Source organism: Cyrtonyx montezumae, unplaced genomic scaffold (genome assembly GCF_038088225.1).
Source record: "Cyrtonyx montezumae isolate F1298 unplaced genomic scaffold, pur_monq_1.0 scaffold_3, whole genome shotgun sequence".
Taxonomy (NCBI): Eukaryota; Metazoa; Chordata; class Aves; order Galliformes; family Odontophoridae; genus Cyrtonyx; species Cyrtonyx montezumae.
Window position 1 is genome coordinate 151,594,188 of NW_027072034.1, and position 14,291 is coordinate 151,608,478.

The 14,291-nt window shown below is 34.0% G+C and overlaps 1 protein-coding gene across 4 annotated transcripts in view; it reads right to left on the minus strand.

Annotated features, from left to right (window-relative positions):
• Positions 1-310: 310 nt before the first annotated feature.
• Positions 311-14,291, minus strand: part of CACNA2D1 (calcium voltage-gated channel auxiliary subunit alpha2delta 1) — a 347,835-nt gene continuing 333,854 nt past the window's right edge. For all 4 annotated transcript variants that reach the window (XM_065743706.1, XM_065743705.1, XM_065743704.1 and 1 more), the window contains 5 exons: positions 14,130-14,185; positions 13,856-13,985; positions 11,892-12,004; positions 8,967-9,049; positions 311-1,571 (listed from right to left, as the gene is read on the minus strand). In XM_065743706.1, the coding sequence (XP_065599778.1) occupies positions 1,455-1,571; positions 8,967-9,049; positions 11,892-12,004; positions 13,856-13,985; positions 14,130-14,185 (499 nt within the window). In that variant the 3' untranslated portion in view covers positions 311-1,454. The remainder of the gene's footprint in view (positions 1,572-8,966; positions 9,050-11,891; positions 12,005-13,855; positions 13,986-14,129; positions 14,186-14,291) is intronic.

A 14,291-nucleotide genomic window follows, 5' to 3' on the forward strand; every position in this document is an offset into this window, starting at 1 on the left:
TTGTATAAAAACAACTTCTAAAATTATTATTCACAATCAAGTATCAATGTGCATACCTACAGATTCAAGGCTCCCCATTTGTTTCCCAATCTCAGAAAACAGGTAATTTTGCTGTTAATTTTGCTATTTTCAAAAATAAATAGCAACAGTATAATTTTTAATATTCTGGATGATTTTCAACGCAAACAAAGGGGGAACCTGATATGAACCTTAGTGAGCATATACTTTCAAAAATAAATATGTAAAATCTGATTTTTTATATACTTAAAATATCTGTACACAGGTTTTAATGTAAGATCACTATTATGTAAAAAAATCCAACTCAACCTTTTTGTTACAATAGCTGAATTTTCCCTATTTTCTCAGCTTTTCATTGCACAGTATATTCAGAGCTCTATTTTGTAGTATAATTTAATATGATTTGATTGCAACACATTGCAATGCTCAGTTTATCACACAATAAAAGAACCACTCAGTTACCTTTGCAATGGACTACACTCTACCATCAAAGAAAACTAACTGAAAAACAGTAACGCATCATTATCATCATCATGCAAAATACCCTTGGAAACCAACATTCAAATATCACATATACTTTTTTTTTTATTCACAAGTATTTTTTTTTAATCTCTGAAGGACTTGTCTAGCTTTATATGTATATCTGCATTGTGAAAAGTAGATGAATAGTAAATAGAATTATATTTCTGATAAAAGATGACACCAAGATTGAGAAAATCATTTTTAAGTTACACTCTCAAGCATCTTTATAATTTTTAAAAATAGTAGTTTCCTCCTTTCTCCATTCTTTTCTGTAAACTAACAAGTAATGAGCTTATCAAAATATTGCCAGATACCTGTTCTGATTATCTTTGGAAGGACAAACCACTCATACAGCATTTCAATCTCGCTGAGCTTCTGATGAAGACTAGCCAACATTTTCATTTCACTCAAACAGTTTGAACAGAACTGATGTTCAAAGCAGCCACCGTGGCACTAGCAGTGTATACTGGGGAGCATACTCTCTTTTTTTTTTTTTCTTTTTTCTTTCATAAATAAATGTTCATGTAAAAGAATATAAATCTTCAAGAAATCCAAAGCTTAAAATAAATGAAAATCATATACATAAGCTATGGTCAGGGGAGCCCTTTTACATGGAGTCATTACAACAACGAATGAAAAAAATCTTAGATTCCCCAATGAAGCGTGTACAGAATTCTGTTCTGGTGGCATAGATGATGCAGCATTCACATATGTGTAAGGACTGACACTCCAATATGCAGCCACTTTGAGTGCCTTTATGAATCTCACAATGCATGATAATCAGACATGAGCATTGCTGTTCTGCTGCTGTCTGAATAGCTGATCCTTTTAAAAATGAAACTGAGGCTATTGTTCTGGCCGGATCTTGATTAAGTTATGCAGGTTTTTTTTGTTTGTTTTTTTTTTTAGCATGGTCATAACTGGTAGAGTCTGCTGCCAGATAAGAGCCAAAGAAGGACCAGCTGACTTCCTACCATAGCCCACAGTGATGGACTCAGACCAGAGGCACCACCGCAATCAGCCGAATCTTCCTGTTGACAAGGAAAAAAATAAATGAATAACATTAATCACATCTAAAATTCCTGAAAAGTAATCTAAACTTTAGACTTCAGCATTTTGAGACATAATTTTTGGTCTTAAGTACATTATTATGTCTAAAACAACCCAAACAAACAACAAAATAATTCTAAAAATCTTGTCTGATTTTTGATACAAAGGATGACATTACTTCATTAACCAGAGACACAGGAAAATTCATCAGTTACAAGGCTTACTGCAATCACTAGATGGAATGCTTACACTATCAAATAAGAAATGCTATGAAATATACATGGGAACCCTAGAAATACATATCTATGTTCCATAACATTACATCAATTTGGAGAATTGGAGCATTGCTTTACAAACATTGAAAAAAAAAACCCATAACTTTTCAAGATAAGAAAACAAATATCAGATGAGTCATGCCCATTACTTCAACATGATCACATATTAAAAATAATATGCTCAGAAAGTGAATATATGATTAAAAAGAAGGAAAATCCTTTCTCTGTCTCTGTTGTATTCAATTCTGAAACAAAGTTCCAGTTAATTGTTTTGTAATTTCTATGCAGTCTGTAAACAAGACAGACCCCAGTTTTAGGGATCTCTCTGAGTTTTACTGCTTTGAAGTGCACCAGTGGACCTAACTATCCATTATGCCACAGAGCAATCTTCGAACTTCTGTTACTTGGTCTTACGTTGCCCTGTCATGCACAGTATCTTTCACATCAAGAATTCATTTGCTAGTCTGCTCAAAATACATTTTATATCTGTTCTGGAGTCTTTAACATGTAAGAAGATGTAAACCTTCATGCTTCTCAAGAGTAAATAGAAGAAATCTATTTTTAGCTATCTAAAACCACAGGGAAATGCTTCAACCAGTCCTTGCACTACTTTGTTCACAAAGTTCCATATTGACAGGTAGCTATAAAGGCTGAAAATGTTGATTCTTCTGCTTGTTTTCATGGCATTTTACAATGATAGCTTAAAAAGACACTTCCACTTTATATTCAACTCAAAGGATCCAGAGACTTAAAGACAAGATAACAGTGTAAGCAGGGAGGGAGACAGTTCCTCTCAGGAACTGGGGAAGCATCTTCAACAGGAGGAACATGTCCAGGAAGGACAGACTGCACCTTATTTGTAACACAGCCCAGCTACTGGCACAGAAATTGGAAAGGTTGCAGAGGAACATTTTAAGCAGAAAGATGAGGAAGTCTAATCAGTATTGAACAACTGCTGGTTAAGACTGACATGCTTTTGAGACAGCTATAACTACTATTCAATGTGCCTGAGAAAAGCTGATAAGGAAATAAAAAGTACAGTCAGAAGAAATAGGAAAGGCTCATTAAAACACTTGCTATTTACTAGCACATCCTCAAACAAAACTTTTATGTGTTACTACAGTACTGCAAGAAGCTAAAATTAAGGTGGAATCGTGAAGACAAGTCATCAGTCAACCACTCCAAAATAATAATAGTTAGACTTGTGATGGAAGGAGAATAACCATTATGACAGAGCATTATTTGGCTACCAACTTGATCAGCAGTGTGAGAGTTTCAGCAGGGTGGTGTTTTGTTAGGAGTAATAGAAAATGTGATGGGACAAAAATATTAAGGAGGGTGTGATCGAATCTCTATGGGTAGTACATTTTAGAGTCTAATAATAAAAACTTAATACTGGTATTGCCTTGCTGACCACATGATGAGTGTGATAAAAATCTTCGAATTGTATGTGAGATTAGAAAGGCAGTATAGAGACTGGATCAATGCACTATGAAGAAAAAAAAATCAAACACATTTTTAGATGTGATAAATGATGGCTTCTTGGGAGAGTCTTTGAATTTTCAGTTGCATGGGAATTTGGGATAATTTCCAAATCCTTCATAGTGTGGTGCCCTCTACAACAGCAGTGTAGATCTAGTAGCTGTGTAGACCACAGTGCAGATGAACTTAGCATTACCAGGCTAAACAAATCCAACACAAAAGATTCAAAAAAAGGAACACTGTGAAAATTACAAATCACAGTTTAACAAAGTCATAAAAAAAGAAACCAACAAATCTAGTTTCAGAAAAAAAAAAAGAAGAAAAAAAGAAAGAAAGAAAAAAGCAGGAAAAATCGTAGGAGCAGTGGGCCAAAAATCAAGACTTTTAACATGGATACAATTGCTTTTTAGAAATTTTGCACTGGATTCCAGGTTAAGTGAATGTTATGACTAAAACAAACAACTAAAACATCAACAAAAAGAATAAAAGCAAAACAAACCCCAAAACAACAAGAAAAGAAGCAACAATATTGTATAAATCAGTAGGGAGATTAGGCAGGCTGTCATAGAAGATCAACATTTAAGGAACGAAATTTACCCAAATGGACAAAAACAAGTAAGCACAAATTAGATATAGACAGGCAATTGGGAGAGGTGATACACTTTTTTTTTTTTTTTCCTGATCTTCCTGCAACATGTGCTAAATATGAAGGTAAAAAGTTTTGGATAAATTAAAAGCACAAAGGTTAACGAAACTGTTTGATAACTGAGGTGTAAACAGGAAAGTTGGGGATTACAGGAGATATAACAAAGGACTTTAATGAGTTATTTGTGTCAGTTTTTAAGGGTTGAACACTTTCACATGATTCCCACAACACAAAATACATTATTTAAATCAAAGAGGATGCAGATCAGTTTGGAATGAATATACTGGAACTCAGATTAAGTAGACAAGTTAAATTCAGTAAATTGTCAGGAATGATAATATTCACTGACAGTGCTGAAACAACTTGGATATTAAAAAAAAAAAAAAAAGCAAAAATCAGCATTAAAATTCTTCAGGAAAAAAAAAAAATCATTCTGTGAAGAGTTTACATTATATCAATATTATATTATACCAATTGTAGTAATTTCCAGACAAGTCTCTGACATCAGTTAGCATTATAATTTAGCTCCGTAACACTGACTTAAACTTTTCTATTTCAGTGGAATCTGCAAGTCCAAAAGTCCTAAGCTTTCTGGTCAACAAACAAGCGAACTCCACTCCAGAAGTTCACCAAATTTGGAACAGGACATTAAGATTTGAAGATGCACTGAACTTTCTGGTTTATTTAGTTTGGCTTGATCATGTTTTACATCTGCACTGCATCTTGAATTTCTGAGCTTTGCAGACCGAATTACAGTGGTAAAATAAGCAGTTATGACGAGGATAATTTTTAAGTATTCTCTCTGGCATCAGTTATTCTTTCCATGTCCTAACCCAAGAGGAAAGTAATAATAGCAGGGAAAATACAATCTATTTAAAACTGTTTTCCTTCCTGGACTGCACACCGTTTGCTTTAACTTTGTGAAAATTATCAGGGGGAAAAAAAAGGCACAGAAAGTCCAATTATAATTTACATAAATTGAAAAAATCTAGAGCAGAATGGAAATAAATGGAATCCTATCATTAATTTGGATGAGAATAAAATCAGATTCAGTAAAACCTACAGAAGTTGAGAACTTATCGATTGCTTCCTGTAAATAATATATCTAAGTTTTCTTACAAGAGCATCACTCTTTATCACTCTTTAATTCTGTCAGTACAATGAGACACTCAGCCATTTTCTGAGGATTTCACCAATTTTTTTCAACTGATTACATTGGTCACTACCATGTACACCTAAGAACCCTAAAAAAGCAGCAGAATATTTCTTACATTGGAAATAATTCTCTTCAGCCAGTTTCTTTTCATCAACAGTGTATCAGAAATTTCGTGCATTAATAAATCACATGTGAAATTTCCTTCTGTGCTTGAGGTGAAGTGTCAAATACAAATGTCATGTCTTTCATGTTATGCGTTATCATAAAACTCCTGAGAGGGTTATTTTACATCACACTCCATGAAAATTATTGAGCACATGCAAAATGGAACTGAATGCTTTTATAAAACCTTACATTCATTGCTGAGTAACAAAACCATATATTCACTGCTATATAAATCAACATTTCCTGGAATGCAGTGCCAGTCCAAAAGTTTAAGAACGCATGTGGAAATACATATATATACGCACCTAAGTCTACATACATTCTTTTTCATTAGAAGTACACAATACTCATTTTGAGTACTAAAACTGTCTTGAAATGTTAATCAGAACCCAATATGTTATATTGACTATAAATGGGAAAAAATTTAGATGCCAGCCAAAGATCTAATCTGACCTTTGATACCAAATGATTACTGAATGTTATATCTTTTGTAAGCTAGTATTTATTATTAGTCCTTCTCTTGTATGGGAAACACCTCAGCTTGTACTCAAGAGTCATTCCAAGTTTCAGTGCATAGGCTTTCATAAACGTTGTTACCTTCCTTTGTCTGGATATCACATGATACTGTCCAAGCTATACAGCTGCCCACATATAGATCAACAATACCATCAAGACAGAGTTTTATGGGGTGCTAATCAGCCTCAAAGCTCCCAATGATACCTTGGGAGCTAATGGAAGTAAGGCGTTTTCAGAAGGGCCTAACAATCTCTTCTCTACTCTCTTTATGCCGGCATGGCAAACAAAACCAGTAGGAGCAAGCTATTCAAGTAATGATAAAGACTTGGTGGGAAAAAAAAAAAAAAAAAAGAAAGCTGAACCTGATCAGTTATTTTATGTGTGCTGGTTTCAGTGACTAAAATTAATGTCCTGAAGGAAACTGTTACCAAAATCACAAGTTTCTTAAAAACAGAATGGATGAACAATATTACTTTTATAACTTTCTGCTGCCGGAAGTCTATCAAATAAAATGATGTTTCTTCATGAGTTTCCAACTACAAGTTTTTCTGGTCTGCCTTTTTGAGCAGAAAGATCATTATAGGCATAAAGAACTCAGCTCAAGGTGAGTCTTTGTCTAATGTTCATTAGGCTGTAGCTTTTTAATTAAAATAAGGTTACTTACAGAGCAAATTGCACAAGTAAGAATATGAGATGTTAATCTAGATGTGAATGTGAAATACCACTGCTGTGGGGGAAGGGACTTTCACCCTTCCTTCCAACCTTCAGCCATCTCTGTGAAAGCTGGCTAGAAATTAGATTGTTTAAACATATAAAACGTAACTTCAAAATTACTCAATTATAGCTGCTAGAGATCTTTAAGTTTTTTTCACTGATGTTCAAGTGATATTAACTGAATCTTCCCCCAAGTATAAAGAGCATATACATCATTACAAGAATGTTTTATATTGTTACAATTTTTAATATTCTATCATTAATTCTGAAAACTGATCACTAAGGTTCCACTTCTACTTTACGCTTTACTCTTTACTTTGATACATGTTAGTATCTCCCTCTAGTGGTTTTCTGAGTAATAATATTGATCGGGCACCTTGGTAGCGTACAAGTTCAAAATTAATCTTATTCTCATTAATCAGCAGTTCTCTTTGCATATCGGTTACCAGCACAGTATTGGAAATTCTCACATCATTAAACACAACACAGTCAAAAATTTCAGAGCCTTGATTATGAACTGGAATGTCTGAAATTGGTCAAAATTCAGTATTCATGTCTTTCAGTAGAAGCAATGTAATGAAATGCATGTGTACTGTTACGTTCTATCAGTAACATTTTTTTTTAACTTGAATGAGGTGAAAACATCCGTACACAGAGCATTTATCTTTGGTATCCTCAAGTACAGTTTTATTTTCACAGGTATCATAGTCACTTCTGTTTGCTTCTGTGCAGAAAACTTTCTTTTACTTTAACAGGGACAGGCGAAAAATATTTTGAAGAGAATGACACTGATTCAGTTGGTCCACGTGTAGTCTCAAAGAGACAACTATATGAGCCCAACAGGTTTTCACATCTTTGTATTTGCAATGAGAGAGGTCTCTGTGTTCTCTAACTCTGATTTATAAGGCTCCAAGCAGTTTTTTTCATATTTAATTTCCTTTAATATTGCAATAATAATTTGCTCCAGACTGCAGCTTTTGGGACATGCTTCATTCAGTTTTCTTTTGTATGCATATTACCAGAAAAAAGTCTGCTATTTTTTTTAAGCCAAGAACAAAACAAAAAATTAGAGAAAGTAACTGACCATCCACACCACATGAAAACTTGCAGAAAAATGAAGATAGGAGCAGACGTCATGGCAGAGGCACGACTCGTTGTGCATATAGGCTGATCCTATTAATAACGGGCAAAGTAGCAAGTAGAGGAAAAGAAAGAAAACACAGAAAAAAAGACATACAAGATGAGATATCATGCAGTTTGCTGGCAGTTAGCAGAGTTAATGTGAAAGCATCCACCCAAGAGCAAGAGATTTTGCAAATGAACTTAACCAAAACAATCCACTTTTACAAAACACATGACTTACACACTGATTAGCACATCAAGCTAGTGAGCAAGAGTTGTACTTTCACACATGACAGTAGGAAGGATATTGAATATTTACAATGGAAAAATATTTAAAATATGTTTTTTCAGCTTTGTTAGTCTTTAAGAAGACTTCTTTATTTAAATAAAATCTTATTACCAGAAAAATTTATTGAAAGTGTAGAATACTGTCTGGATTTTATTGTTTTTTTACTTGTTTTTTAATAGACAACTCAACCGTTGTGCCTACTTGGATCATTGGATCAAAACCAGGTACACAATAGTTAAATAATCAACTAACTTCACCAGAAGTGTCAGAGAATCTTTCCTTTTGCAAAAATGGGATGAATTATTCCAATGCATTTTAAAATTTATTTTAATTTAATGGCAACTATTCTTCTGTTCAGTACTCTTTGTCTTGTAATTTATTCTGAACATTCTAACTAAACATGAAGTATTTTGAAGGAGAGTTTATATTCAAAGTAAATAATATATGTGCCACAGTTATCATTTTTTCCTTGAAACTGCATTTATATATACACTACAAGGATAACTAAAGCATCACAGCACTGCTAATTTCAGAAAATAAATGCAGTTTTGTGTCTGTTAAGAATCTGACCTAAGGTCAATAGATTCTTGCAGAACATCTAAGAGCAATATCATCCCAAACCAGATGTTTTTAACCATGTTACAACAAATCAAATCATATTCGGAAATACTATTATAAAAATACAGGAATATCATCTGTTTGCCCAATCCACAGATTTGGAATTGCATAGCACTGTACTCTGCACATCAGTTTTATCCTTGCTGTGGTTACTTTTGTCGTAATCATGTGTGAATGTACTATAGTTATAGGAAAGGTAGATAAGAAAGCAGCTGTTAATTTTATGTAAATCATGGGATACTTGAAATAGAGTGACTATGGTCTAGAGTGAACATGTTTAGTGATAGATTATAAGGCATCAAGGAACACTTAAATACAGTTACCCCTGCTCACCTAGAACAACTCTACAGCTGTTTTTAAAGATAGAATCGAGTGTTGCAAGTTCAATTTTACCTGTTTGGCTTCATCAAAACAGACATCGGGACCTTTTCTGTATCTGGGCTGTTTGACCATTTCACAAGGATTTGGCCCTTCATCTGTGTCTCTAGTTAAGGAGCATATCTGGATTTTGTGCTTTGTACATTACCAGGATTAATATTTTGTTTTTATTTTATTCAGATAGCACTGCAATTAAGATCAGCAGTCACAGTTCCCTAGTTAAGTGAAAGAAAACCAAATCAAACGAAAGCAAACCAGAATCTCAGCAAAATAGATGTCAAATATCTTCTTTATGGATACTGCTTTAAAACAGAAAATGTCTTTGTACTTTTAACACTCAGTATTTTCAGATCAATATATAAAAATAAAGGATGCTTCTATTACTACTGCATAAATATTACAGAAATTATTTGACAAAGTAGGAAGCCTTCTGTGGTAATTGTGTATGTTACTACTGAGTTATTTGGGCTGAAATGAATAAGCACAGTAAAAGTGAAGAAGCCCATCTGGAAACGTAATGTTATATACCAATTGGAGATCGCAGTGACGGCTGTGGCAGCAGTGTCAGGGCCTATAAGAACTACTTATTTTACTATACCTGTATTACTCCAGATGTTATAGAAAATACCATGTAGACTTTAGTAGTAAATGAAGTGAGGTAATTCATTGGTTTATGACTCTCTTTGAAACGCGTATTTGCTGATATTTAAGCATAAATATTTCACATTAACCATGGACTAAAAAAAAACAGAAATCATTGCAGCACACTAGAAAGCCACTAATACAATGAACTCTCAAAACAGTCTTCTGTTGAACCTGCTATTAGTATCCAGTGTGCTACATTTTTTGTTTTTGCAGAGTTTTAATATATATATATATATATATATTTCATTTCTCTTGTGGTAGTACACACAGTAAGCTAGAGTTTGTTTTTCTTTTAAATATGAAGCACTAAAATTTTTTACTTATTTTAGTAGTTTTAATGTAAACTTGAAGCAATCCTATTCATGCACTGCTGTGGAGTACTGCAGAAGATTCACTGCAGTAAGAGGAGATGATCAAAGGAAGAGAAGGCAAGAAGACAGGGAATTTAGTTCTACTGCTCTGCAATATATTTCTGTCTTCATTCAGATTTTATCATACTCCCCTCTCCTCTCCTCTGTGGGGGCCCAGGTGAAAAGGAAGTCAAAACATAGAAGAACTCTTAAAAGACCGTGTGTACAAGGAAAGCTGTACCAGCCAGAAGGAATCAGAGCCTAATAATAACCATCTGAATAACACCTAAAGGTCATTCTGCCTATTTGTGTGATGTTATGCTACATCTGTATTTCACAATGTATCCTAGTTATAGAAAAGAAAGAATAGTCTAGTACTGCATAGTTGAAACAAATAATAAAATAGTACATTTAGTCAATATAAGCCCACCCAGCTGCAATTTGAGGTCATTTACTGCCCTCTGAAAGGCTGGATCCCCACAGGGTAATGAACATAATGTGCCTATTTCTCATCAAATGTATTCTGTTTTCTAATAGCATGTCTTATCCATAAATTCAGGCAGCGGCAATAGTTAATCAAACTGTCATGGACTGAAGCCAATTAGAGTATTAGTCTGTGTTTACATAGTCCTGTGACAATATGAGTATTGCTTCCACCCCAGTGTAACTTCCTCTTTCAGACCAAGCATAGACAGAATTCCTATTTTATGAATGTAGGGATGAATGCAGTGCTTGTGCTAAAGAAATACAGTCATCTCTAATATCATTTGTTTTTATTTCAGGTATAGAAGTAGGGTGTCTCAACCAACTTCTTGACATGAAATTATTGAAATATTATTATTATTGATATTGTGAAATAATTATGAAATTATATATATATATATATTTCATATTCTTTCATAATAATATAAATTATTATTAGTCTCTGCCAAAGTTCTCCTGACCTGTATTTCATATATATTTCCATCAGTTATCTACCTGTACCTAGTGGAGTGAAAGAAAGGGGCAAAGTTTCATGTTAGAACAACTTTTCACCAGATTTTTGTTTTAATGCATGTTCTGCAAGGACGTACTTGGCAGGTACATCCTGTATCTCCAGCCAGATATGAAGAATTTCCACAACAGCAGCAGCTGGAAAACTCCATCCTTTGATGATTAAAGCAGATTCCACAAGGAGTAAGTAGTTCTTATCAGCACAAAGTATAGATTAAATGCCTCAGTCACTTTGCCTGAGTGTTGCAGGCATCAGTGCAGCATTCAGCTTTTAATGACCAAGTCATCTTATCTTGGTGTTACCCTTTTTTGTTACTTCTCTACACAGATATTCCTTTGCCTTTTCTTAAGGCTGAGCAAGCTCAGTGTCTCGGGCTCCCTTCATATGTCCCACACTCCAGTTGCCAGTCACCTTGGTGGTCCTTCACCAGGCTTGCTGCACTATGTCACAGTACAGTACTGAGGAGTCCAACACTGTAGAAAGCACTCCAGGTGCAGTCTCAAAAGTGTTTATGAGATGGGAAGGATTATTATGTGGCCTGCCTCCTTTATTACTAGGCATATTGCTGGGCCAGCTGATGTTCAATTTCTTCTCCATCATGATCCTCAAGGCATTTTCTGCAGAGCTGTTTCTCATCACTCAGCCTCTAATTGTCTTCTTGCATGCCATTATTTTGTCTTGGATCCAAGACATTGCACCCTTTTCATTATGCTCCTCTGAGCCTATTTCTGCTTAGGTCCTCTGTAACAACAGCTTTGCCCTCTACCTCAAAGCCTGCTGCTTCAGATGATTCGTGTTGTCACCCACAAATACCTGCTGTTTCAAGTAATCCAATGGCAACCATGCTACTAATATATACACAAACAGACCATCATTTTACAATTATATTGCAGTACGTCATATACAGAAAAGTCAATCCACATCACTAAATAACTTGATTTTAAAGGATACCCGGCTTCTCTGCTTGCATCAGTGGCTTTGGATCACAGGAGCGGCACAGCAGTTGGCTGTCGCTAATAATGAATACTAGATTGGTGTTTGAAATCTTCTCTGCATGATAAAGTCTGTTAAAAAAGCAGACAATAAGCAATGCTTAAACAGAACAAGGAAAACTGAATATGAGAACATACAGCATTGAATTAAAACATAATCCAACTTCTCAGAATCAAACTGCCTTCTCTTTTCTATTAATGAACATCAGGAAACATTAATAACAAATTTTGTAATCTATTTGACATTTTCAAGATTCCCTCTTCCAGCTAGACTTATTGGTGAGAAAAAAAAAAAAGGAATAGCATATAGAAGGCCTTTAACTGATTTAACAGCTAGCTCTAAAATAGTAAAATAGTGCTTTTAAAATGGTAGCTGTACTGAGAAAGAAAATCAGCTCTGCATCACTTCTTCTCCTGGCAACGCTGAAAAACAAAAAAGCACAAATGAAAGGAAACCACACACGTAAACGTACCTATAAGAAGGAATATAAACCAGTTTAGGGTTTGTGTGCTGTGTTTTGGATGTGTTTGTTGCATTTATATGTACAAATTATTCTGCAAGTGACCTTTCAGTTAATAGGGTCATTTTTAATTTACAAGTAATTGAAGAAGCAGTATTGTATCTTTTAGATATAGATGATACACTTCACATATTAGATACTAAACATAAGACTGTATCTGGATTTTTCAAAGAAAAAAATCGTGTGCTATCTAAATGTACAGGAGAGGCAGACAGATCTTCCAAAATCATAAGACAAAAATGATAATATTTCTTAGTCACTAGGAAAATGTATCCTAAATGTCAGAGCAAGACAACTCAGGACAATGTTAACAGGTTAATTACTTTTAATGGATTCCATAAAAAGAACGCTAGTTTTTTTTATAAAGGTGGTTGTCATTTTTTATAAGGAGATATTAGGTTACTCAGATGTAAATACATTTTGTCACAACCAAAATTTTTGAGAGGATTAAGTACAGTAGGTAACAAAATACCTGATAATTAAATAACTGATACTGTAATTACATATCTGTTTTAACCAAGCTCATGCCACCTCATTTTTCTTGTGTTTCCCTGGCTTTATAACAATAACATATCCATCATAGGTAGAAACATGGTAATTATTTCTCTTAAAACACCATTAGCTTTTCTTATACCATTGATATTTTCAGATTGCCAAGTGCACACTAAAGAACACAACTGTACCAACTGGAATACCTGCACATGCAGAATATCACAGATGTCTTTGCTTTCATTTATTTTTTAACATTTGCTTGTGAATTTTAAACAGAGTAATCCTGCTGTTAAAAAAAATTCAAATGTCTACAGCATGTGTACAAGATTGGTCTTTTGTTTTCTTTTCTTTTGAGAGAGTGAGGATGACAGTGCAGTATCATCTTCAGAAAATGTATTTAGATAAAATGTATTTCCAAGCCTTCTGACAATACCCTCAGGAACCGATGAATGCTGAAGCTAATACGATCTGTAACAGCTCATACATCATCAGGACTATTGATTAGAAGGTAAATTTGAAAATAAATTGCATAATCTTATTTACCATCATAAATTTCTGTACAAAACCACAATCAAGGACATCATTTGCTTCTGAATTTTACAGAACTCCTTTAAGTTTATGCAATAAATTAAAAGAAAACCAATAGTAAAGGAAATAGAGGATTTGTTTTCACAGAGTGTATAGAGTATAAAGCAAAAAAGAGTATTTTTTATGACAATCATTCATTAAATTCAAATACTTTCTAAGCAAATACAAAGAGAATGCAGTTTATCCATGTTACTGCCTATATACCTCTACACTTTATCCAAGTTTAATGTATTTAACTTCAAATACGTTTTTACTACTGCAATGATGTCTTTAACATTTTCACGATAAATTAATATCCACAAGCTACTGTTAACAGGCCTACCTTGAACAGTTAATGCAGTCTACAATCCCAATAAAAGATTTATCATCATTTTCAAAGAAATACTGAGTTTGCTCAGTGATACAACTTGTTTTAGGCAAAGCAGTAGAAAAATCATCATCTTCCATATCAGCTGCCAGAAAGAGGAAAATAAAAAAGAAATAAATACATTTTTAAAGATGTGGACAAAATGAGGAGATCCAAAATATGGCCCCCAACCTAGATTCTTACCTTCCAGTTCACTCAAAGTTGATTCTCTAATATTCTCTTGACTTACCTGCCTCAAGGAAACGTGGGAAAGTCAAGCTCAAAAACAGCTGCTGTAAGATAGACCTGAACACAGATAGAGAATGTGCATTTGTTAAAGGCTTTTTTGTGTCTGTATTTTGCTGTGTCCTTAAAAACGACTCAAATGAAATTAATTAACAGCAGAATCATC